The 26,243-nt window shown below is 38.3% G+C and overlaps 1 protein-coding gene across 4 annotated transcripts; it reads right to left on the bottom strand.

The window, feature by feature from the left end:
* On the bottom strand, positions 1–14,775 carry LOC308697239 (alpha-2-macroglobulin-like protein 1). Of its 4 annotated transcripts, none has more exons than XR_014030913.1 (34): positions 14,585–14,775; positions 12,300–12,486; positions 12,077–12,233; positions 11,908–11,960; positions 11,196–11,216; positions 10,914–11,079; positions 10,754–10,838; positions 10,558–10,672; positions 10,357–10,477; positions 10,152–10,261; positions 9,908–10,078; positions 9,604–9,831; positions 9,294–9,506; positions 9,072–9,221; positions 8,116–8,277; positions 6,436–6,529; positions 4,659–4,809; positions 4,345–4,570; positions 4,133–4,256; positions 3,736–3,857; positions 3,606–3,657; positions 3,427–3,510; positions 3,162–3,338; positions 2,128–2,203; positions 1,882–2,038; positions 1,734–1,808; positions 1,487–1,649; positions 1,225–1,409; positions 935–1,110; positions 732–853; positions 533–614; positions 362–445; positions 181–286; positions 1–101 (listed from the first exon to the last, which is right to left on the bottom strand). XR_014030913.1 is itself a non-coding variant. In XM_081376401.1 (34 exons), exons 1-34 carry the CDS (start codon positions 14,662–14,664, stop codon positions 61–63), a joined length of 4,362 nt encoding a protein of 1,453 aa, XP_081232527.1. In that variant the 5' UTR covers positions 14,665–14,775; the 3' UTR covers positions 1–60. The 4 variants fall into 4 exon arrangements, 1 of the variants encoding a protein (XP_081232527.1); XM_081376401.1 differs by having other exon boundaries at positions 935–1,156; XR_014030914.1 differs by having other exon boundaries at positions 2–101; positions 732–876; positions 935–1,156.
* Between the last annotated feature and the right edge of the window lie 11,468 nt (positions 14,776–26,243).

Below are 26,243 nucleotides of genomic sequence, written 5' to 3'. Positions count from 1 at the left end.
ACTGGTTGTATAAAGCAGTTTTATTTAAGTCATGTCTCCTACAGCCAGTACTGAATCAAATCATGGACAGGGGGACGTGTAGGTGGTCTCAAATGAATCACCTGAAATGGGAAGAGAAAATTATCTGGATCACATTAAACAGTGAATTCAGGACAAAGCATGATTAGAATGAAAGCGTACGTGTCTGATAGTAGTCATAAACACGTATGACCGCTGGCTTGAGATTTTCCACTGCAAGAACCTGTTTCAGCAGCAGAGTGTAACTCATGGGGACACCTTTGGGAACCTGCGAGACAGAAAGGATGAACAGCAGCACATACACAGCACTCAAGATGGCAGCTAGTAATATACCCAGTCTCACCTCTTTCAGATACACTAGGACATGATCATCATCAACATCAACCCTCTCCACTAGTGGGGCGAATGATTGGGGTGAAGAACCAAGCTGAGGGGAAGAGACCATCAGTTACACAATTACAATTAAAGGAGCTTCAAGCATCTTGGGACTTTCTAAATCATCTTAAATACAAACCAGTGACGTATCTGCAGTGAAGCCCGACAGGAGCTTAATATCCACTAGAACCATGTTAGTGCTTGCTTTTACACAATTGTATCTGAATGAGTTGGAGGAATAAAGAGGTTTAGTCAACAGGATTTAAGAACACTATGTCCTGAAACCAGCTCATGTTTAAGACTCTTACAAAAGGAAGCTAAGCCAAAGCTGTTCTTACTTCACCGTGAATTTCAACATGAGATCTGTTCCAAGCGGTTGGCAATCTGCAGTCACCTTCGCTTCAACACTCAGCATTTTGACGGCTTTAACAGGTGTTGGGATGTTGTAGAAACACGCAACCTATAGTATGAGTGCAAAGCAAACTAGGCACAGTAAGATTTGGATGTGCACAACAGAAGTTGAGAGAGTGAAGATACAGACCTGCACAGACACACAAGTGGATCCTGATGCTTTAACACTATATTTGCCAGGAACGTTCTTCAGCGGCTTCTCCTGATACAGCAGCCTGTTGTCCCGATTCACCTTGAAGCTATAAGAGTCTCCTCCTACTACTGAGGACTGTACGGTAACAGTGCTGGAGCCGTCCAAGCTGAACACTTGAGCAGCATACACCGACAGGGCATGAAGAGCCACCACTGTGTCCTAAAAACAAGCACCAGATTAAAGACTGCTCATAAATGATTGCACTCATGTTTGGTAGTCAGAGGCACCTGGGTGGAGGAAAACCCTCCATAGGGATTCTGCTGGGTCACGAGCCAATTGACAATGCGGTTAGCATAACCCAGATCAGCTGTCGTGAGAGGCTGAACAGCGAGAACCGCTAGCAGAACGTAAGAGCTGATCTCCACTGCCAGAGTATCACCAGATGTCGTCTGAGACCAATGGAGCTTAGTGCCTTAGGATGAGATGGAGGGGAGAAAATTGATGCCAAAGAACCTGACGAATCAACATCAAGAGGCTGGTAAATCTCACCATCAGAAATTGCAAGGTTGTCCAAGACAGTTAAAAGCTGTGATCGAGTGGTGGTCTCTCCAGCCAGACTGAAGGTGTAGGTCAGCAGAGCCGTGGTGTAAGTGTTTCCCAGGTCCCCAATGACAGGCATCAAGCATGACAGACCATTAGTAATGACAGGATCCTGAAAGCAAAGCAGGTATAAGACAACAGACAGAAAAGGAAGGCCATCTGCAAGGAGCTCATACAACTACTGGAGATGTTTTACCGTAGCGGGGACACCTAGTTCAAGCAGCGATGCAACAATGTAGGCAGTCATGGTCACCTCGTCACCAACACCACCCTAAAAAACACCCTTAAAAACACTTAAACACTTAAGAGTCTATGGGTTACAGTGAATTTGATAAAACTTATACCTTCATGTCGTTGTGGTACAAAGTTCCCTGTTGCATGAAACAGCCATCTGAACCCTGCTGACTTATTAGCCAGTCCTTCGCACTCTGAAGGACATTCGGATCAATGAAGACAAAGCGCATCGCTAGACCAAAAGTCCTCATGACAAAGGCGGTCAACCTGGCCATGGATAATGTTAATAACAACAACTTAAAAACTGCTGGGGACACAAAGGTTACACAAGACTAGAACGACAGCGTAAATCTCACCATGTATTGGATGCATCATAACCAAATGTGCTGTATGATCCGTCACTTTTTCTGTAGTTTAGCTGTCCTTGGTATCCTGTTCAAGTCAAAGAAACGCATGTCGTTGGGACGCATGTTAGGGAGTCTTGACAGCTTCAATGTGAAGCATGACTGAAAGTCCTTAAGATTCATTTAGGCTCCAACACTCAAAATGGATCGGTTCATCCATACCCAGTGTTGGGGAAAGTTACTTTAAAAAGTAACTTAAAGTAATTGATAACAATATTGCGTTACTCTGAAAAAAAGTAACCAATTCCGTAATGAATTACATTACATTTGCCTTATTGGCTGGGCTTGCTGGTTTCTTTTTTCCCCCCCTATTTTTCTAAATCTATTTTTGGAAAATGTTAAGACCCTTTAACAGCAAAAGTGAAATGAATAAGCCTCAGGCTGAAGAAAATGCACATTTACATGTGTACAGTACAGGGCGCCACTCAAACAAATCTTTCAGCTTCTGCAGTTCTGGATTAAAGAACAAGAGGATACAGGAGAAGGAAGTTCAACACTCTTATTTCTAAATCTAATAAAGTAATCTTTGCTTAGTATGGTTGAATTAGATCATTGAAGGCCAGAAGCAAAGACTTTGGTCAATAAAGTGAGATTAAATACAAAGTGTATTTGTGTAATTGAATAGTTAATTACAAAAGTTTTGCCTAAAATTCTGGGATTGCAAGTTACTGTTTTTATTCAATTACTGATTGTTTTCATGCAAGCGAGACGAGTAAATGCATGTTCACATTTAATCCAGAACTAAAATAACCATCATGTTTACACAGCGCACACAACACCTCCTCACTTTATTTCTCTCAACATGGGGACAGGAGAGCTGTCAGTCAATAAATGTGAAAAACTAGCGTTACTTATTTGAAAAAGTAACATCAATATTTTGTTGTACATAAAAAAAAGGTAGTAAAGCAACACGGTTACATGGAAAAAGTAATCGGATTAGGTAACTCAAGCTACTAGTAATGAGTTACCCCCAACACCATCCATACCTTTCTGAAGGTATCCTGTGGCGGTCTCTCGGATGGCTGCGGTGAGTTGCCCCGTGACTTCCAGGTACAGTAGGATGTAAATATTGGGAGCAAGAACAATCATATTCTGTTCTCCACAGCCATACGGCATCTGTAATAACCGATCCAGATTCTTCAGCGCACGACCCATTATGTCCCCTACAAGAGGTCAAACATAAAACCCACATCAAAAACAGTTATTCTGCAAAACATTACCTGTCAGTTTCTACTCAATGAAATGTTTTACCAAGGACTGAAACAGAGCATCTGGCTGATCCCTGAACCACATTTTTTGGAAATGTCAGAGTCACGTCTTCAGAAAGAACGTTTCCTGCAGACCGAAAAGAACGGATCAGTATTGAGCGCTAGGCTAATGTTTGGCTATACAGGGAGAAGGTATTTGGGAATCATTGAGTGCAAACAAACCCTTTGGACACAGTAACCAACTCTGGGTGTTTGTCCTTTCAACCCCTTCAGGCTATAAAAGCAATAAAACACCACATCAGTAGCAGCATGGGCTCCATGACCAGACTCCAGAAGGCTGGTTAACACTCACCAGGACAAGTAGACTTCGAGTGACTACGTCAATGCGTCCTCTCGTAGGCACAGTCACGAATTCAGTGCCACATAGAGTCCGGGATGTTTCAGCTGAAGCACGGACAGTCACATTGACCGCTCCTGTCGTGACAGACAGCAAGTGAGCAAAACCTCATACACTCAAAAAAAAAAGAAAAAAAAAAAGAGAGCACACTCAAGGAGTAGTGAACACAAAATGCAAAAGGACACACCCAGAGCAGAGGGCAGCCATTTTGCTGAAGCTTGAGGGTTAGGTGCCTTGCTCAAGTGCACCTCATTTGTTTAGTGCTGGTATTGAGAATAGAACCCGCAACCATTGGGTTACCAGTCTGACTCTCTCAACATAAGGCTACGACAAAAAGAAAGAGACGACTAACCGAGAACCAAAGCTGAGAGAACCCATTTGAAGGTCTGTCTCCCATTGGCACAAAGACAGGACGAATATGGATCAGGAAATGGTTTAAGAGTGAAGTCCATGGATGAAGCTGGAGTTACTTTAACCTGCCAACAAAAGAGTGCACATGGAGCAAAGACACAGGGCCTTTCTATTCATATCTATTATATAAATAAATAAAAACCCATGGCAGACCATGATGCACTTGGATTGATAGTTGAAGACTGTGGCCTTCAGCTCAAAAGATTCCCCACGGACGATGGAGTACGGCAGGGAGAGCTCCAGGAAGAAGGGCTGGAAAACCGTCAGCAGAGCAGGAGGAGCCAGACCGAAACCTTTTGAGGACAGACAGAACGCCTCAGTCTCCCATGTGGTGATGGTGTCAGGAACAGTGAGAGGAACTTGTGTGGATCCAGTGTCTCTGAAAGACGGCACAAGAGAGAAAGAGGAACAGGAGAAGTAAAAACTATGGTTAAGCAGCTTTAGAGGGAACAAGATGCTTCACTAACCCCACTTGAGCAAGCTGCCAGATCCAGGTTTCTGGAAAGTAAGTCCTGACAGTCACGTCAAAAGAGGTAGCGTCACCCCCAGCATTTTCTGGTACTGGAGCAGGAGCCATTTCAGGTTTTGGAACGGCTGCAGGTGGACCAAAATAAATCACTGAAACAAAGACAAGCTAAGATTACAAAAGCCATTTGAGTGGTTTCAGGGTTGTGCACACTGCAAGGAAAACAGTCTTTGCGATCAAAGATTCACACTTAAGAGTAATATACAATGATGGGATAATAGCGGTCCAGTTAAAGGGAGAACATGGGCTACAAATGCACCATAAGTACAGTAAATGGGGTTTTCCTAAACCATACATACAAGGTTTTGTTTGGCCAGGATGAAGAGTTCATTTTGGATTTCATTTACTGAAAGCTAAAAAAGTAACACATTGTAGCCATAATCAGTGCATTGTATTTTGGATGCACTTTAAGGGTCCGTTTAAACAACTCAGTTTTCAACTAAAAATAGAAGCGCGTAGAGATGTTCGGATCACCTCTAGCGTTACCCGAATCTGCGATTAAAAATAAATCCACCCGCCACCAACCTGAACCAATGATTTTCCCTGATTCAGATATCTGCGCCCGATTGTCACACTACAATAACTCAGATTTAAGTGCAGTGTATGTAGAGTAACTGCAGTGGGCTGCTTTCAAAGAAAATCGGTTTAAAGTAAAAATGATTTGGCAAAATTATATTTCCTTAATAGCCTAAACAGGCTTTACTCACTTCAAACTTAATTGTCACAGTTTCCGCTTCTTTCTGAACACAAGAAGGTAAATAAGTTCAGCCCAAGCAAAGGCTGTATTAGTTTGTCATATACATACAGCACTTCACAGCTGTTATACATCACATACCTTGATTCGCCCTGGTTACAGTAAAACGCTTGGATCATTTTTGCCTCTATTGCTGCTTAAACATGCGCAACCACATAGTTTAATGAGTCTGCAAATTAGTGCCTGACGAAAAAAAAAACCCAGCTCTTAACACTTTAATTTTCCATCATTATGTTGGAATACACTCTTATCAGAATAATTTAAGCTTGCGTATATTTTTAGTTTAAGCTGTTAAGTCAAGCGGTATGTCTTATAGGGTTTTCCTTTGTTTTACATAACCACTAGGAGGTGCTCTGGGCAGGTTTTGCTTTATTTTCCTTTTAGAGATGGGTCTATACGTTGTTGTAAACGGGTGTGTTTTACCATGAAATGAGAGTTACGAGTCTTTATTAAAAGCACCACATTAATGACTTCTCTCATCCACCCACAAGCCACCTAAAATTCATTGGAACGTTATTTTTATTACTTGGCCTGAGGATTATATGTAGTGTCCGCAGATATAACTGCGATCTGCGCATCACTAGGGTTTCTTTACAAGGTGACATCGCCAACTACTGGCCTGGCATGCAGAATACAGTTTTTAGTTGTTTTCATGGATCTGTGTGAACGGGGATCTTTGACATGTGACGTCTATATGAAAAAGGCAAGATAAACATTTTCCGTGATGATTTTTTTCCGAAATGAACCAGGTCTAAAAAAAACAAACAAACAAAAAAAAAAAACTCCACACATCTAAGCATTAGTTGTGCCTGTATATACACAATGTAAAGAGTCATGCTAAACTTCATACTCTGTAACAGACAGCCCTATATTGACAGTTACGGAGCAATCCTTTACAAACCATGTCATGGTAAGTTTTACCAAGTCATATCCAATTTCTAGATCAAGAACCTAACAGACATACCATCACGGAAGTAGCGATAGTAGTTCAGGTCTCTGTACTTCAGGCACTGAGGTTCTCGGACAGGCAGATTTGTTGCAATCTTCAACCCCACACTCTGTCAGAGCAACAGAGACAACAAAGTCACATTTGAAATGGAGTTAGTTGATGAATTTATGTAGCTTGTGTAGTTGACTTCTAGTCATTGATTAGCATATTCTCTAGATAATCTATAAATCATGTTCCGGGCTTTTATGTAAATTTTAGGTTTAGCGATGTCACTGAGGAAACTCGTGTGGTCCCGGCTAGCAGCCGTTTGTTGTATTCCTTAAAAAGCAATTTCTTTCAAATAAAACATCTCCCTTTGCTTTGAAGTTTGAGCGTCGTAACTTTGCAGATGTTGCTTATGCTCAAACAGCAACATTACACTAACTAAAGTTAGAAAGTGAAATCATAATCAATTACCTCTATAAGGACGCTTTCCTTTCACATATAGGACGTGCACTTCAATTAGGAGACAGAACGCAGGTTAATGCCTTTACATGATGGGCAAAATCAGGGTGAGTGTCAATCGGTTTATGCTTAACAGAGGTGGAGGACTCGGGTCACATGATTCGAGTCAATTTAAGGACTTGGACAGTTTGACTCTTGGCAGATCAAGTCTCAACTAAATGGAACACTGATCACCATAATGGGCACCATAAACATTTTCAATAAAACCTCAACATTTAAACCTGTAAACTTTCAAAAAGACCAGTAGACAAATTATAGAAAGTCTGTTTGGTTTGTAATTAAATGTAACATTTAATTTAATATTCAACAATATAGATTTGCCTGCATTGGCACTATTATACAAGATGACATCACGGTTTACTCCAGAGCGGCAATAAGGCTATATACTTTTTTTTTTGCATTTTCCTCTCATCTCTGTAAAGCTGCTTTGAAAGAATCTGTATTGTAAAAAGTGCTATATAAATAAATGTCCCATATTGTACATCTTTCTGAAGTTTTATATTAGGTTTTGATGTCCTTAAGAATATATATTTGCTGTATAAGTACCAAAAAAACATCAAGATATATTTTACAGCTCCTTTCTCAGGAGCTCTGCTAAAACAGGTCGGTTTTGGCTTGTCTACTTAATATTCATGAGCCTCTCTTCTGATTGGCCTGTTGTTTTCTGAGTGACCCATCATTGGTGGGGGTGGTGACTGAGTAGTTCTGACATCACATTTATACAGAAGTCACAACGGCTTGTGAAGAGGCACAGCTACTTTATGCAGGCTGTGCGCATTTGTCTGTGGATCGACTGTTTTTAAACTTATTTGGTAGTTTCATAGCCCCTAGACCTCAGTTATGAAAAAAGCCAGGAAATTTCAGTTTTGAAAATATGGGACCTTTAAGAGAGATGTAATGTCTCTTCAGTAGATTTCATCGAAAGCTGTGGCTGGAAGTCAGTTGTAGTTCTTGTGTTTCTTTCCTTAGCCAAGGCTAATTTAAACTCTACTTTTTTTTCTGTTTGGTAATGTATTTGACCCTTAGCAGGACCCTTAGCCACTGACTAAAGTTGCAGTGCAGACAAGCCAAGCAAGGTGTGACTTTCTCCCACCTCTGATGCTTAATGGTTTATAACCTTAAACAGGTTAACGAATTTACATGATCACAGACAAACACGCTTGACTGACATGATTACAAATAATTTTTTACCTTGAAGATTTCGTAGGGATGGTCTGTAGGAACAGCTCGACGGGAACGAACGTTCGGACACTCCTGTTCTCGGCGGGGCCGAACGTTCAGACACTCCTGTTCATCCTCAACTTCATATGGATAACGATCTGATAATGATCCTTCCAGGAGCAAGTTGAATACCTGAGAACATTTTGCCAGTTGGGTTTGGGGGTGGGGGGTGTAAGACATATCAAAAATGCCTGGAGTAGCTGTTTGAAGACCTCCACCTTCTGGCTTTTTCCCTTTAAAAAGTCACTGTTAGTGCTAATCTAGATAAATTACAAACTAAAAGTTAAGGCCAAAGGGTCTTAGGATTAAAACTTAAAGCCCACATGAACAAGACCAAATGGTAGTCCTGCCATGGATTCAAATCCACATCGTAACCCTCTGGTGCTCTTTGGTCATCTTTTGACTGAATTTTTACGTTCTGTTTTTTTTTTTTTCTAATTTTTCACTTCATCGGAATGGTACGAAACTTGGTAAACTTCGTACTTTCTATGTGAAAAAAGTAATTATTAGAAAAGGTCAAATTCACACTCCTTGAGGTCAAATGACTGCATTGGAAATGAATGGGAGACAAATTTCATCTAGTGAAAACCTTTGGTACTGCGAGCTTACTGAAAGCTAATTTTGAGATAAAGCTCAAATTTGGAACACAACTAGATTAGACTTATGGCTTTTTTCTTGCGGTTTCATAATAAAACATGTTTCTGAAAATATATATTTAATTTTGATAATAAACATACAATTTTAATAAACAATTCTGTAACTATTTAAGTTAACTTAAAGTATCATCTTTGAAAAGAGAGCGTGCTCTAAAGCATTCAAGATGTCCAACAGTTTAAGTTTAAACTTAATTCAGGTCTATAGTCAAATAAAATTCAAAACACAAAACAAAGTTCAAACAGAAAATCTGATCAGTGGCACATGGATACCATTTTAGCACTCAGACGTCTTCCTGGCTCCAAGATCCAGATGCTCTGATCTACAGCACTGATGCCACACAGAGATCCTGCTTGAGCAGAGACAGTCAGAACATTTTCCTCAGCAGGAACGGCCGTAGCAGGAGAGAACTGTAGAGACACCTGGAACAAGAACCAACAGGCTGTAGGACACATTCACAAATTGAAGCCAAAAGATTCTAGTGCACATCATACCTGGTTTTGGAAACACATTTCTGTGTCAAATGACGCACTAGCAGCAACTACATTCTCACTGGGCAGAATGCAGAAGGCCAGAATCTGCACAACTGGAGCCATATCGACACAGACAAACAGCCTGAACGAAACCGTACCGCTTGCGGCCTTATCAAAAGCTCTCACTTTAACCCTATGAAATCCATGGTGGGCGATCACTCCTTTGGACATGACCTGACAAGACGGAAATGGCACATAAAAGATGGCAGACAAACAGACCAGCACAGCAATCAAAACAGCAAAGATTACTACAAAACCACTGTCCACTCACCATGTAAATGATATCAGTGTTGTAGTCGCCAGTTTCTCCAACAAAAGAATACTTGACCGTCACTGGTAACGCAGCACCACATTTTAATGGCTGCTCGAGCTTCACTATAGTCAGTTCACTAAACATTGGGCTGTAGGGAGTAGCAGGTTGAAGAACCTGAACAACCCTTGTATCTGCAGTGAAGTATGGCGATTTGTAACCATAAACTACTTCTAGAGTCACACTTGCCTGGGGAACAATGAATGGAATTAGTTTACGGTGATAAGTTTTCATTTAAAATAACGATAACAAAATCGAGATGTACCACTAGACTAAGCCCAGCTTTAGGAAGACTAGCAGTGCTGAGGGAGAATGAGGCCAGTCCGTTCTGGTTTGTGGTCAGATTCTGCAGCAGTTTGTTGGGCCAGCTGGAACTATCCAGGAGATACACCTCTTTGCTCACTATTGGGGTCCCATTGAAATAAGTCACAGATATCTGTTGGGAAAGAAAGTTTAGGAAACATTACCAAAGCGAAGGCTACTGTAACGAATGACGAACTTTTACTTGCCTTTCCGTTAATCGTTGATCCGGGCTCAAAGAAACCTGGGAGTTCCACAAACGTGACGTCGCCGACTTCAAATGTAATGGACACCGTTGCAGATTTTGACATTAGCAAGTCTGAAAAACCATAAAAACCACAAACATGAGCACACCAAATAAACATCAACTTCCTCCAAGCATGTGCCATTGGTTCAGATCAGCCAATAGCTCACCTGTTCCCTCCTCTGTGACGTTCACGTTAACAAGAAATATGTCTTGCAGATTATTCTCAAATGGTGTGTTGAAAAACTCTGATGTATCGACGGTAAGGGAGGCACAGCCTGTGGAATTCATCTGGTAGCAGAACACAGATGGTCATGTTGAAGTCAACCACATGCAGAAGAAAAAACCTGCACTGTATATCGGTCACAGACCTGCACGATTTCATTCAGGCACAGACGGGTCACCTCAGGAACCACAACATATGGAAACGGCTCACGGCACACTTCCACCAAGGCTTGGCCAGGCACAGGTTGGCCATATGTGTATCTGGGAAATGTTGTAAGGAAGGAGATCATGTGACAAACCACAAGACAATGCAGCAATCAAGAAAATAAAAGCTTCACACACTTGCCACAAACTTCAACTTTCAGTCCCTCATATCCAATGCTGTACATCTGTGGTGTGTTTAAGGTCACGTCAAACTTTGGTAAAACTAAAAAAAAAAAAAGCTTTAAATTAGGGACTCAGATCTACAGTTGTACTTTTGCACTCAAACACAATGACTTACCATATTTTTTCACCTCAAAAACCTGGGAGATTGTTCGATCACCAATAAAAGCCTTTAGTGTGTACATCCCTATCTGAGCCTCTGGGTTTAACTCATGAGAAAGCTGCAATATCCACCCCGTTGAGGAAACGTTTGTCCACTGTCCAATCCGGTTATTATTATTGTCCTTTTAAAACAATGGGAAACAATGGAAAAAAATAAAAAGCAAACCTTGTAAATTCAAAGTGAACATCCAAAAAATAAAGCAGAATTACACAAGACTTACAAATAACAAATACTCACCTCCACCACCACAAGACTGTACTGCAAAACAAAGACAGGAATATTAGACAGTGACTCAAACAAGCAAACTTGAAAGTATCCACAAAATAATGTTTTACAAATCGCTGTTTAAAAAGCATCAAATAGACATAGCAAAAAGTAGTTTAAAAAAAAATTGTTTATAAATATATTGTGTGTGTGTGTATGTATATATATTATATATATATATATATATATATATATATATATATATATATATATATATATATATATATATATATATATATATATATATATATATATATATATATATATATATATATATATATATATATATATATATATATATATATATATAAGCTTTTAGGCTTAAACCAACATGAGGGTGAGTATGACTTTTTTTTGGTAAACTATACTTTTAATGTTTATTATTTTAGAAATATGACTTTAAGTTATACTAATTAAGAAAGAAACTCCCAGTAGGTGGTAGTAAATGTCTAAATGAGCAAGTCACTCATTCAATCAATTCAAATGGCTTATTCATTAAGGAATGAACTGTGATGAACCCATGACTGATTAATTAACAGCCCTAATAAAAACACAAATAACCATTTTATTGGGAAATATGCACAATTATGATGGACTGAACTTTATACATTTAAACATGACCTGCACTATTTTTCCAATTTGTTTGCAGCAAGATTGCTCAATGTCAAAAGAGATCAGGCCTCACCATTTGATCAAGAGGCACATACTTGGCATCCATCGTAACAACTCTGAAATTCACTGCAAAATAATAAAAAAAAAAAAGTCAGTTAATGCTCAAATCCATGGATTTGAATGGCAGGCACAACAGACTTTCCAGACTCCTAATAGTCATCCAAGTGTCATTTGTAGCTCACCCATTTGTCCTGGATTGTAGATTGGTTTGTCTGTTTGGATGAAGGTCAAAGGTAGGTAAGATCTGAACATGACTTTCCTCTCTTCGGTCATTTTGAAACACCTTCCTTCAACTTCCACCTTTATCTTCTGCACTGAAACTCCATCTACTCGAGGAGCCTGTGGAGAAACATGTTAATGTACATCAAACTAGACAAAATGTTCATGTGTAGAATGATAACAGACCTGGAAACTAAAGCAGCGGTAAATCTCTGCAGAAGCAGATCGCTGCTGCACAAGCTGAGTTGTCCTGTTTTTGTCATCGAACAGAGAAATGGTCATTGTGAGACTATCGTTGGGTTTCAGAAGAATTGCACACAATTTGGCGTCAGTGCCTGACTCAATCACTGCAGGGAACGTCACCATGAATAACCTGGAGAAACATAGTCGGGTCAGAACATGTACTTGTGTAGGTGTACATACACAGAGAGAGTGGGCGACATTGTCAAGATTAAGAATAAAAGAACAGACACTGCAAAAGTAGGCCCAGCTCCTGCTGAAATGCAAGATGAGCCATTATTTAATTTTTTCCCTGTAAAAGATTTAACTATTTTATAACAAAAAGAGCAGGTCTTAAGAGACTTTCTAAACATAGGACTGGTTACTTGCCCTGCCAAAATTTTACTGGCCCCACTAAATATATAATTGTATTTAAATAAATAATGTTACATAAAATACGCTTATGAACAAAGTACAAGCAATAGCACAAATACAATAGAAAAAAAATCATAGGCCATCTTAGCCTAAATAAGCTGGTGTGTTCCAAAACAGTGACGAAATTTGCATTTAGGAGATACGCGTTCAAAACTTAGTCTCTCACTTCCGCTAAAATGGATCACGTATTATGACGTCACCATGGTCTTCAGCTTCTCATCACATCAATCTGTCCAAACAAATGCGCTCTAGAATCTGAAGCGTACCAATCGGTTTTTGGTACCATTGACTTCCATAGTATATTTTTTTTCCTACTATGGAAGTCAATGGTACCAAAAACTGTCTGGTTACTGACATTCTTCTAAATATCTTCATTTCTGTTCAGCAGAAGAAAGAAATTCATACAGGTTTGAAACAACATGAGGGTGAGTAAATGATGACAGAATTTTCGTTTTAGAGTGGAGTATCCCTTTAACTGCTGGAGTTACTGGAGGAACATATACTCCAGGATATTGTTTACTTCGAGTCATCATGGAAACTCTTCAATGCAAAACACCATGTTATGAATCTTACACGAAATTCACCTTCATCACAGTGTAACTGATGGTAATGGAAAAACATGTATCAATGCAACCTGTTTTTAGCTTTGCCTTATAAATATAGCTCATTACCTATAGCCTAAATATAGCTCGTTACCGAATCAAACAAAATATATTTTAAACTTTACCAGTATTGATATGCTACCTTGATAGGGAGTACTAAAAGCCACCTTATTTGTTTATATTCATAGTGATAAAGTTTGGTATTTAATTACATGTGATTCTGACATGATGTCACTGCATGCACTGCGCTCCTTCCTCTCCACTCGTCTCAGGTAAATAAATGCATCTTCCAGCTGAGCCTGGGTGTTTGGCGTCGCGCGTTCATGTGTTTTGGGGGCGTGGCTTTGGAAGGAGCCCAGAAGGGAGGGGGTGGAGTGAATGGAAATAATGAGCTGTGTTTACAACAGTCATGAGAGGTCTACAGACACTCGATTTTTATACTCTCTTTTTCAGAGTACTTACATTTTAATTATGTATGCATTTTACATGTTGTTAATAGTAATGGGAAACCAAGGCTTTCTGAAGCGTTTGAAACGGTTCATTACCCAAAGCTTTTAGCACAATGCGCATTAGCGACATCTGGTGGTCACACTTTCTCCACCATACCTAATAAATCACTGCAGAGCAAAAAAAGCACGTGACCAAACAAAGTTTCGGAAGTGCGACAGTGAAATCAATAGAGGTCTATCTAATCTGGTAATTTGTACCACTACCAATAGTGTTGTTTTTTTGTTTTGTTTTTTATAGCTACAATTCATGTTGGAGGTAGCTATCTTGTTAAATCGTTTAAATAATGCCTTCTGGATAATCAGTTCTCTTTTACACATCAGGTGGGGTCACAAAAAAATAATTCTCAAATCAGCTGTTCTGACCTTAGGCCTTAGGCCCCAGTTTCGATACAAGCATTAGTACAGTGATACAATAGTAGGCTACTTTGAAAACTGCGTCGGAGCCCCAGTCCATCACTAGTTACATCACATATTAAAACTAACGTGTTTTTGAACCTTTTGGCCTTCCATAAACAGCGCACATACTGAATTGAGTTTCTTTCGCGTCTCTTGGCGCGAGAACGGTTGAAATCGTTTGAATGTTTATGAATAACGTTACCGCCTCATGTTCTACTCTCCAGTTTCTAAGTAAAAAGTGGATATTTTATATGCCAAGCGATCGAAAACCAATTTAGACTATTAATTAACTCAATGGTAGGCTACTTACGGTCCTGTCTTTCCATCAACAGCAAAAAGAAAAAGACCCAAAAAGAGCCCTGCCCAAACACAAATCTCCTTTACAGCCATGAAGAACAATCATCGAAGTCCAAACGTCAAATAAGAATTGCTTTTAGAAACCCTGCAGAACTTCTGCAACGATCTACCATTATACTGCTCGAATCAATCTCAGTCTAGCCTGGCGATATGCCTATTTAAACGCTCTTAATAATCGGGATTTGTTTAGATAGGCATAATTTCTTCGTTGATTAATCTCCCAGCTGAAATTAATTTTATAATAGGCTATTATTAGCCTACTCCTAGCATCTTTTAAACACAACACATGAAGATATTACTGGAAACACTTTCAGAGCGATTTTATTCATAGAGTAACGCGTTTCCGTCCACTTTTTGCACTGTTTTGTTATCGACTAAGTGGATAAAGATCGCTGTCTCCAGCCGTAGGTTACATAAACTTCCATGCATATACACCTAAACACTCGCACATACATAAACTTCCATACACCTAAACACTCGCACATAAACTCGATGCGCGCATACTCATCCATAAAACACTCGCGCATACGTATACAAAATAAAACGTGGATGCATGCTTTGTGTATAGCGAGTGATTTCATATGTGGATACGCGTGAACTTTTCAGTGCAAATGGAAGGCATTTCAGTGTAAAAGGAAGTCATTTGTGCGTACACGGAATTAACCTGCCTTTTTGATAGTTTGTTTTCCAATTTGAAATGAAATAAGCATTTAAACGAGAAAACGGCCCCTTTTTTCGTTAAAAAAAGCCTAAAGCCTCTTAGCCTACGTTGTGATTTATATTTCAAACAAGAATTTGACATTTTCTCGCAATGTTTTTCTTTCAAAAATCTCATCATTTTGCAGGACAATTGTCTATTACAGTAGGGGAAAGTGGGGTGAGTTGTGCCAGTTTTTACTCGAAGTGACTTTAAAGTGAGGCCATGCAAATGCCTTCAACTTAAGGATGTACATATATTTCAGGATGTGGTGCATCCCTGAGAACAATAACTTTGGATCTGAAATAAATTGTTTCAGAAATATAGCTCTTGGGAAAAAAAGTGTTCTCATGGCACAACTTGCCCCTGGTGCGGGGGAAGTTGTGACTTTGGGGATATATTGGGGGTAAATTGTGCCAGTGATTTCTGAACTAAAACAGAACATTTTAATGTTATGAACCGTATGCTATATGAAAGCAAGACAAATTCAATACAAAATTACTAATTTAAGGTTTATTTAGATATTGTCAACCTGGAATACCATAGCATGCGTTTTTCCTAATTGCATAGGGATTTTGTATTGAACATAACTCTGGATCACAGTGTCACAGAGACAAGGGGGCGGGCTCATTTTACTCAAATGACCAATCAGTCTCTCAGGATCATTGTGAAGCTATCAAGCTATGCCCTAGCAACCATTTAGAGCACCATAGCAACACAATATATGATATTTGTGAATCATTTCAGGCAAAAAGGCTTTGGCAATAGATGTCTGTTGACATAGCACTGTCTGTCAATTATGTAACATATAAAAATAAAGTGACTAGGCTAATTTCTAAACATCCTATTGTGACATAGGCCAGTTAACAACGGAATAAAACTTCTCTTTAATAACATAGTGCAAACTCAAAACTGAAATCAGTGTTAGCAATTAAACAAATAACAGGCAGGCCTAAGTCAAACAATGATGAGGCATGCCCATCTCCTCACTTCTCAAGATTATCCCCTGTGAGTATGTAGGTCTAGGTGGTCTGATTCTGGCACAACTTAACCCAGGCCCTTTGGCACAAATCACCCCAGACCCACAAGTCTGAAAAACTAGCATGATCCAGCAGTTAAGAGCTAACATCATGCTAACTGTATAGACTCAGACTACTAAAACACTAAAACGTGTGAAATGTTTTCAAACTTGTCTATAATTGTTCAGACACTACAATAAAAAAACCTTAATCATAGAAATTTTACTTTGAAAGGGAATTAACAGTTTTTTGCACCAAAATGTACTTAACTCTCATGCCATGTGTCTCTCTTCTTTGGAGGACGAGTAAAAGTAATTGCTTTTCAAAATGAAGATTCGATTAGAATGATTTATTCTATGGTTTTCCAGAAACAAGGGTGGAACTACTTCCCCCCTGGCACAAATCACCCCACTCTCCCCTATACAACACAGATAGAAGGGTGCACTGCCAATAAATCTGTGGTGATATACAACACGCTTTAAGAAAAGTTTATTTCCATCACACTGTAAAGTGTTTTTAGATATTAGCCTACATATAGATTACATATAGGCTACCAAAGATTTTACATATAAACTTGGTCAGCATACTGTTAATTACAGTTAGTACCATGGGAAGTAGGGGTGCTGAGTGTGACCCCTGGCGTGGAGCCCATGAAGAAATATGGTTGGGGATAAAAGTTCACACAAGCAAAACCAAAAAACTGTGGTGTTTAGCCTATAGCCATACATATTACGTGTGTTTGTTTTTATTTATGCTGTATTATAAAACACCCATATTATAACAAATAAAAAAATATATATTTGGAAATTGCCCTTTAAAACGAAGGCTCAGTTTGTGGTTCACAATTATTTGATTAAAAACAACAAAAACAATAAAGCAAAGACAAAGTCACTTATATTAAACACTTTTATTTATTTTTTTGTTAACAGAAGTTATCTTGCACCTTTAATTGCCTTCGCTATCGTCCTATCAATCATCTGTCTCATTTAGCGGGTCGCGGCTATGATTACAGTTTCAGTAAAAATGTGTTTCACCATCATCATCGGTACCCACCCTCAGCCGAGTGGCGTTACAGCATTTGCAATCACTATCCCGTGGCAAAACGGAGCGTCTAAAAGCAAAGTTCTGGCTGCTGCCTGGTTAGTGAGCCTCTCCCGCTCTGCGCTGAGATTTTCACAGAAAGATTTCTGTGAAACGCGTAAAGTTGCACAGAAGAAAGCCCAATAGGACCTGCCCTGTACAGTTTAAGAATCTGTAGCCATAGTAGAGGACTATTATTTTGTTGAACAGACCCGAGCGACAACTGATGACGTCACATGCTCAGATTTGCTTGACCAATCGGCGGAAGGGGGCGTGTCAGGCCGCCCACATGTGGAAAACGAATTTTTAAGTCATTTATTCGTTTTTTGCCTGTGAACTAAAAAACGAAAAATCAAGCCGAAATCTCGTTTTTTCGTTTTTTTTTTTTGTTTTTTTTTTTTTACGGAAAAACGAATAAAGGAGCCGTTTCCTCGTTTATGCTAATTTCATTTCAAATTGGAAAACAAACTATCAAAAAGGCAGGTTAATTCTGTGTACACACAAATGACTTCCTTTTACACTGAAATGCCTTCCGTTTGCACTGAAAAGTTCACGCACATCCACATTATGAAATCACTCGCATATACACAACTAAAGCATGCATCCACGTTTTATTTTGTATGTATGCGCGAGTGTTTTATGGATGTGTATGCGCTAGGGATGTCAATTTTCACAAATTCCCATGATCGATCGTCGTTTAAATTAACGATCAATTAATCGATTAATCGTTAGCCTTAATACTGCGATATGCGTCAACTGCAGTGGCATATGGCCAACAGCATGACAGGGTCTGCAAATGCTAATGTTCCTCACCAAATCGATTAGAATGGTTTTAAATAAAAGGGCTAGTAGGATTGTAAAATGTTTCGATGTGATTGATAATTAAATTAATTATTTAATAATCAAATATAACTACTAATACAACGCGTCACCAGCGCCGCCTCATATGCGCTAGAATGTGTGACTGTTGTGGACGCGCTCTTCCTGGAACAACTGCACGCGCTAAATGAATCTGCAACCGTTAAACTGGAGCACTTTGCTAGCACGTTATTTATCTAAAAGAAACGCATCCTATATGAGATTAATCAGATATATTTAAAATAAACAATATTACAAATTATATCTGCACAAAATGACGCAAATTCATGCACAAGTGAACTTGAACTAAGTTACGTGCCATTCATTCAGAACTACTCCTTTTGTGGACGCGCTCTTCCTAAAGCAACGCGACACGGCAACTAAACCCAAATAATTCACAATTTTTTATTACAATATTGTTCTCTTTATAATGTTATGTAATATTACAGTCCCAATAGTCATTATTAGTCGTGCCCTGCCGTTTGAGCTGCGCGCGCTGAAGCTGACGCTTTACTACAGAGTTCTTTACCAAATGCATCCAATATGAGATAAATCAGATATAGATAGGCATACACAAAATAAACAGTATTACAACTTACATTTGAACAAAACAAAAGGCTGCGAATGCACACGCAAACTTACATGATGATGAAGGTGTAAAATGGTCCCAAACATAACTCCGGCGCGCTCGCTTTACATGTTTCGCGGTTGAGCAGCACGCCGCGAACCCGCATGAAGACCTGCTTAATCGATGATCGATAAGTTCTATCGATTAAATGTATTATCGACAATTAATCGATCGTCGATTAATCGTTGACATCCCTAGTATGCGCGCATCGAGTTTATATGTATGTCCGAGTGTTTATAGGTGTATATGCATGGAAGTTTATATGCGAGTATTTATAGGTGTATGCGTGCGTCAAGTTTATATGTATATGCAAGTTATTCACAAGTGTATATGCATTCATGACTAACATAATATGTATTGGTATGGATTTCATATTAGTGTGCACGTGTATTTCATATATGTATTTTGAACATCCAAAACTATACATTTATATGCGAATAATTTATAGGTGTATATGCACGTGTGTTATGTATGAATTGATAAGCGAAGTTTAATTTAAATCCTACGTGGCGCCTCATACGTTACTGATCCACTTTTGCGACACGACTATCGTGTGGTGTCGCGACGCCTCCCCACATTTGTACGTTGATGGGATAGTCGTGTCGCGTTCAACGGAATTAATTTGCATAAAGATGGGCATCGGCCAGCTTTTTGACGTGCAGCATTTTTCCAAATGAAGCACCGCCTCCCCGGAATGCTTTGTGGGCGCGTCAAAGTCACTTGACATCACCAATTGGAATATAGTAGAGTACCATCAATGTTTATATGAGTCCACACTCAGAGTGTTATAAATAAAACTGAAGCAGTGTTGAAGATAATGAGATCATTAAGTGATTAACTGAGTAATGATTGAGCATTATTGAAGACACCTGATGTTAACAAGCAGAATCACTGAAGAAAAAAACGTAATTGGTTTGTTACCATTATGGTGATCAGTGTTTGCTTTAGTTGGGCTCTTGACCCTTAAATCATTAACTTTGCATTTTTTTTATTTGGCTGCTGTAATTCAGTTATAACAGCCAGATGGACAAATAGAAAAGGTGATCTGATGGTGTTGGTTGTGTTTTATTATAATCATTATTTCACAATCATTTGACCTGAATCGCTGAACTCATATAGAACCCAATTTCTGAGTTAGGTTTACTTTATTAATTATAGCAGCACTGTCCTTGAAAAGCATAATATTTTGTAACTTTACAGTATAATCCAAATAATCTCTTTAAAGTAGTTCACATAAAAAAAAAAAAAATCTTGTTTTTTTAAACACAGACATCAAGAATCAGCCTGTGAATCTCAACAATGGGGACAATAATAAAGCATGTTTCAGTGCATTCTGGGTGCCATAAATCAAAACTCATGCATGGCTCCCATCATGCATTGCTGCATGAATAAATAATGAGCTTGTGTTCAGAGTTGATCTGTTTGTCACCATTGTTGAGATTCATACGCTAATTTTTGATGTCTGTGTGTGCCTGCCTGAGATAGCTTTTAAGAAGTTTTTTTTTTTTTTTTTTGTAATTGATTTGATCATTTGGATTTCACTGAAAATGCTAAAAATGGGATGCTCTACAAGGACAGTGCTGCTATAATCCATAAGGTAAACTTAAGAAATTATTCTCTCAATGAGTTCAGTGATTCAGGCCAACTAATGATTATATTATATATTATATTAAAACACAACCAACACCATCAGATAACCTTTTCTCTTTGTTCATCTGGCTGTTATAACTCAGGTACAGCAGTCAAACAAAATCTAAAGCTAATGATTTAAGGGTCAAGAGCCCAACTAAAGCAAACACTGATCACCATTATCAACATTTTACATTCATTTTCTTCTTCAGTGACTCTGCTTGTTAACATCAGGTGTCTTCAATAATGTTCAATCATCACTCAATTAATTAATTAATTATCTCATTAACTTTAACACTGCTTCAGTGTTACTTATAACACTCTGAGTGTGGACTCATATAAACACTGAGGGCTCTATCTTGCACCCAGCGCAATTGATTTTGTACACCGACGCATGTATCATTCCTATTTTGCACCCGCGCAAAGTGCGCTTTCCATGCCAATATAACCATGCCAAGAGATTGGCATGGTTATATTTCAGTTAGCCTAATAGCTAGTTTGATTTGCATTGAGAGATGATCTTATGGAAAGTACCCCATGCCAATCTCTAGGTATGGTAAATGCTATGTGATGATATGGGGCTATTTTAATTCCAAAGGCAAAATAAACTTTATCAGGATGCATAGTATCCTAAAAAAATAATAAAAAAAATACTTAAAAATAAAATCTGCCTGCCTCTATGGGAATTTAACATAGGGGTGTCCAAACTTACGCACCCTGTATTTTAAGGAAGAACATTTATTTATTTACGATACATTATTCATTCACAAAGAAAATTGGTGTCCTTAAAGCTCCAGTATGCGACTTTGGTATTTGACCACAAGAGGGCGCAGTTTCAACAATAACAAAGGCGAAGCTTGATGACGCTATGAAGGAGGTGACGATGGGAGATGTCGTTTTTTTTAATGCGTTTTCACCATCTAGCGATATATCTACATGGAATTAATGAATCATGATCACGGATGAGGTAATTTATTCGTTTTTGTATTACCTGTATGTCTGATCGTATTATTTTATTTCATCATAATTAATGAACTGCAAGGAACGTGAAATGTTATGCTATATTATCCCGTTACAACATACAGCTATTTGTCAAATGATTTGTTTGGTTAATGTTGTGCAGTTTTACGTTTTTATGGTTAATGCCGTGTTGTGTAACGTGTTCAAACCAATATCTAAAAGTAAATTTGAACGAACATTTGCAAGTAATGACTAAATATATTTTTTTAACATCATATCAGATTGTATTTAATTGTACTGCCATAAGCTCGGTCACCACACGTGATAAAAAGCCTTACCAAAGTACAAAGAGCAATATAACTTTGTTTATAAGTGCTATTATTGACAGTTGCATGTCTTACCTGTCTATCAATACACTCGCGAGACCAGAGTCTCGGTCAAGTCCAAGATTGACGCGCAGCTCTCTCCATCTCGAAAACGCCTGGCCGATATTTATCTGGGTTTTATTCCTCCGTTTGTCACACAGTCTGAGTGTATCCGAATATGGACGCTTTCGTTTTGTTGGCACTTCCATACTCACCAAAGAGTTCGTGATCCATAACAGCTATAACCATACAGTCTATGGCTATAACGCTTTAACCACCACTTCCGCATTTGACCATGCGATATTCCGGTGTGGTGGGTCATATTTTTTATTTTATTCTTTTTTTATTCTTTGTCAGACGTCTGGTCTTTATTGTTTATTGTGATAAGAAAAAAACCTCAATAAAGTTGTTGTAAAAAAAAATAAAATAAAATAAAAAATTCCGGTGTGGTGGGGGTGGGGGGGTCCGGAAAAAAGGGATATTGCGTCACTGAGGCGCGACATTTCTTTTCCGGGACGGCCAGTTATTTAAAATCGGAATTTCTCTGAAATAAAAAATCTTTGGAGACTTTTGAGATATTGTAAGTACACAACTGGAGGAAATATATCACACTGTGCAAGTTATTTTTGGAAATTTTATTACAAAATTCCTACATATTGGAGCTTTAAAGGTTGTATTTTTCCTATTTTTTTTAAATTAAGGCATTAATTTAAATTTCCAAAAGATGATTTTTTATTCCTCTTTTTAGAAAACTTTAGCATGGGTGTCTAAACTTATGCATAGCACTGTAGATAAATAGACAATTTATTATAAAAGCATACATCTAGCTTACACATTTATCCAAATTATCATACGCCTTTTTAACCGAAGTTAATTTGGATGTGTTTCTCCATCCCCAACGACGTCCCTGACGAGAGCATTGCTCTCCTCGGCTGTGAACCGCTCCTGGCGTGCGCCTGGCAAATCCGCCGTTACAATAGGAATCCGCTTTAGAAAAAGCGTGTCTGCTCTTAAAGGGAATGTGAGATGACGCTCTGATTGGTTTATTTCATGTTACGCCCAAACCACACCTATGAATCATGAAGCTACTTCAGACCAACCCATTTTAGATTTGCGCCTGGCGCAAGAGTCATTTATCCCGCCGGGAAAATAGCAACAGCGCCAAGACCCGCCCACAAAGTTACTTGCGCTTTGCGCTTTGACACTTGCGTTTCAGATCTTTAAAATAGGGCCCTGAGAGTGTTAATTTAACCCTGGGAAATTTTGCTGTGTGGTATCATGAGGGTTTTGTCTTTGCTGAGAGAGTCAGTATTTTTGCTGATATCAAAAATGTCCTGTTGGTCCTTAACTGTATTTTTTATTATGTTCTCTCTTCTCTTCTCCATGCACATTTTCCCACTATTTTCCCACATCCTCTTTTCATTATTTTCACTTTGTTTTTTGTTTTCTCCTTTTTTTTTTTTTTTTTTGTGATCTATCAGAATGTGTTATGTTGTGTGTTAATTGCATGTGACCCTGGACCACAAAACCAGTCACATGGATACATTTTCTTTTTATTGAGATTTATTATAGAGAAGACAGCTGTCTATACCCTCACCAGTCAGCACTTACACTGCAGTAGACACTACAGTGTTCAACACCTGTTATAGATGTGTAAACGCATGAATAAATAATTTACAACACTTTCTGCATCCCCTAATCTAAAGTGTAAACTATCACTTGTAAATGTGTTACACATCATTTGTAGATACAATTCGTTGATCTTATGCCTTATTGATTCTTGAAGTGGTAATCTACGAATGATGTGTAAACATATTTACAAGTGATGAACAGTTTACACTTTAGACTAGGGGATGCAGAAAGTGTTGTAAATGATTTATTCATGCTTTTACACATCATTGTGTTGAACACTGTTACTTACCTGTTACAAATTATCTGTACGGCATTTACAACACTTTCTGCATCCTCTAATTGTTACATAAATACAAAAACAAAAACAAAAAAACACACAAAAAAATGTATTAAACATTTACTTCACTTACTCCGTTGCTCTGATTGGTTGTAGGTCTATCCAGTTGAGTGCGGAGGCATTTTCCTACCTGGTTTGGTTGAAACACGCCCCACAATCACACATCAGACTCGGTTGTGACAGATAGAGCAGGTTTACAGATGGTACATAATTGAATGACATCAGTGTAAAAATGATAATTAAAACCATGACAGTGGAAGATCTGACCAAGAGGTATTATGTTTACTATGAATAATAATGGCCCGAGAATGGATTCCTGGGGGACACCTTTCTTCAGAGGGACAATGAACAGCAAAATCCCCAGTGTTAAATGAACACTCCTCAGTGTACATGTGTCCAACAGGTAACCATCATCACCTGATCTCATTTCTCTTCAGCTTTCTTTGCTGCTTCAAAAGTGTTTGACAAACACACTATCACAGCGGTCAAAAAAGACAAAAGATTTAATAGAGTTAAGAGTCCAACTAATGGAAACATTAATCACTGTTATGGTGACTTCAAATGAAACACATTAGAGTTAAACCTCTGTTAATTCTCAATAAAACTTCTGTAGACGTCTGACAGTAATAAAGTCAGTCTGGTTAGTAATAAGTGAAGCTGGTAATGCTGTTTGTGGAGTTGTTTAATCCTCCTCTGCTGAGATCTTCACAGATTTAATGTCTTCTTTTCTCTTCAGTTGATCTCATCTGAGGCTGTGGCTGAAATTACTCCATATTTAATATACACAGATTTTTTGGCTAAGATAACGTCCAGTTCTGGTTTATTTCTTTGCTCTTGGCTGACATGTTGCATTGTTACGGCCTGCTTGTGGCCAAGGGTCGTCATTCCACGCTGCATGTGGGCCAGATCATCTTTCCACATGTGCCAGATGTGAGCCGGATCTGGGCCGAAACAATGTTGTTATCTGGGCATGAATGACAATTACCTCAAGTTGATAAAAGTGCCAATAAAATAGAGATTTAAAACACTACTAACAAGTTATATGAAAATGACTTTATAAAGGTGAGTGTGTGTCCTAGAAGAGGCTAATCTTGTCTTTGGTTTAGAAGTTAATCTGGTTGAGATGGTATAAACTCGACTTTAATTGTAGGAAATTCTTCCTTAGACACAAAACTAGAGAAATTGATCAATCGCTGCTCTGTGTCCTGCACAGATGGAGAAGTACAACAAGATTTAACATTCACATTGTATATTTCAATAAATGTAATAGTTTTCAACAATTAATAATGTGTAAGTGTCTTAGTTAATTAAAGAAGACAATTATTAGAGGAAAACCAAACTGGAAATTAAGATCAGACCAGTGAATCACTTCACACACTTATTCCAAACATCTGAGGTTTATTCTGCGTTTTCTGTCTCACTCGTATTTACATCCATTTGAGAGAGAAAGAAAGAAAGAAAACATTTAATAGTGAAAAGAAAATTAAAATATAAACTACATTGCTTAATTGAAAACTGCAGGTATTTACTATGGTAAAGTTTTCAGTCCAGTGAACACATGTAACATGTTTAAGGCATTTCCGTCATGAACTAGTTGCTCCTGTGGTTTATTACACAGCAGTTTATAATCTAGATACTTCATGATGTCAATAAATCCTCACGATACCCTGAAATACACAAGTAGAAATTCCTAGAGGAGTGTTTGTGTTTATGAATGGCACGTCATTATGACTGATAATTTCATTTCATTTGTTTATGTAGCAAATTTAATGCAACAGCTGTTGCCCAAAGTGCTTCACAATCTCTAAAAAACACAAAAATAAGAGGATTACAGAAAAAAAAAAAAAGATAAAAAAAAAATAAAAAATCAAATGCTCAAAACATAGACAAGGTAATGATCAAACACCCATCATGAAGATGCCCGGGAAGTCTTTAGCTGACCTCGTAGAAAGAGGGAGATCATTCCAACGTTTGGGTCCGACACGGGAAAACACTTAAGTGTGAATTTTGTTCTGACAACACAGAGAAGATTTTGATTTTCAGATCTCAAACATCTAGATGGATTATAAAATGCCAGCATACTTGAAAGACAAGAAGGGGCAAAATTGTATAACGCCTTAAAAACAAGTGACATGATCTTATAGGTACGGGAGAGCGGGGCACAAAGTAACGCTTTTTGACTTTCTCAGTTTGTGTAAATCTACTTATGGTTCAGAGTATTTATTTACCCACATTAATTTCCCACGTCTAGTACAATTATGTGGTTTAGTTTTATTAATACAGTATATACTTTTTTCTGGATATACCCCGAAAGAATGGAAGTGAAATGTGACAACATGCCCCATAGGTGGGGTACATTGTAACATGACCATATATGACAGCTTAAAATCTGATCTAATCAAACAAA

This window comes from Scardinius erythrophthalmus, assembly GCF_964197995.2.
Source record: "Scardinius erythrophthalmus genome assembly, chromosome: 1".
NCBI lineage: Eukaryota > Metazoa > Chordata > Actinopteri > Cypriniformes > Leuciscidae > Scardinius > Scardinius erythrophthalmus.
Note: the sequence above shows the minus strand (reverse complement) of the source record. Positions and strands in the feature narration are given on the sequence as shown.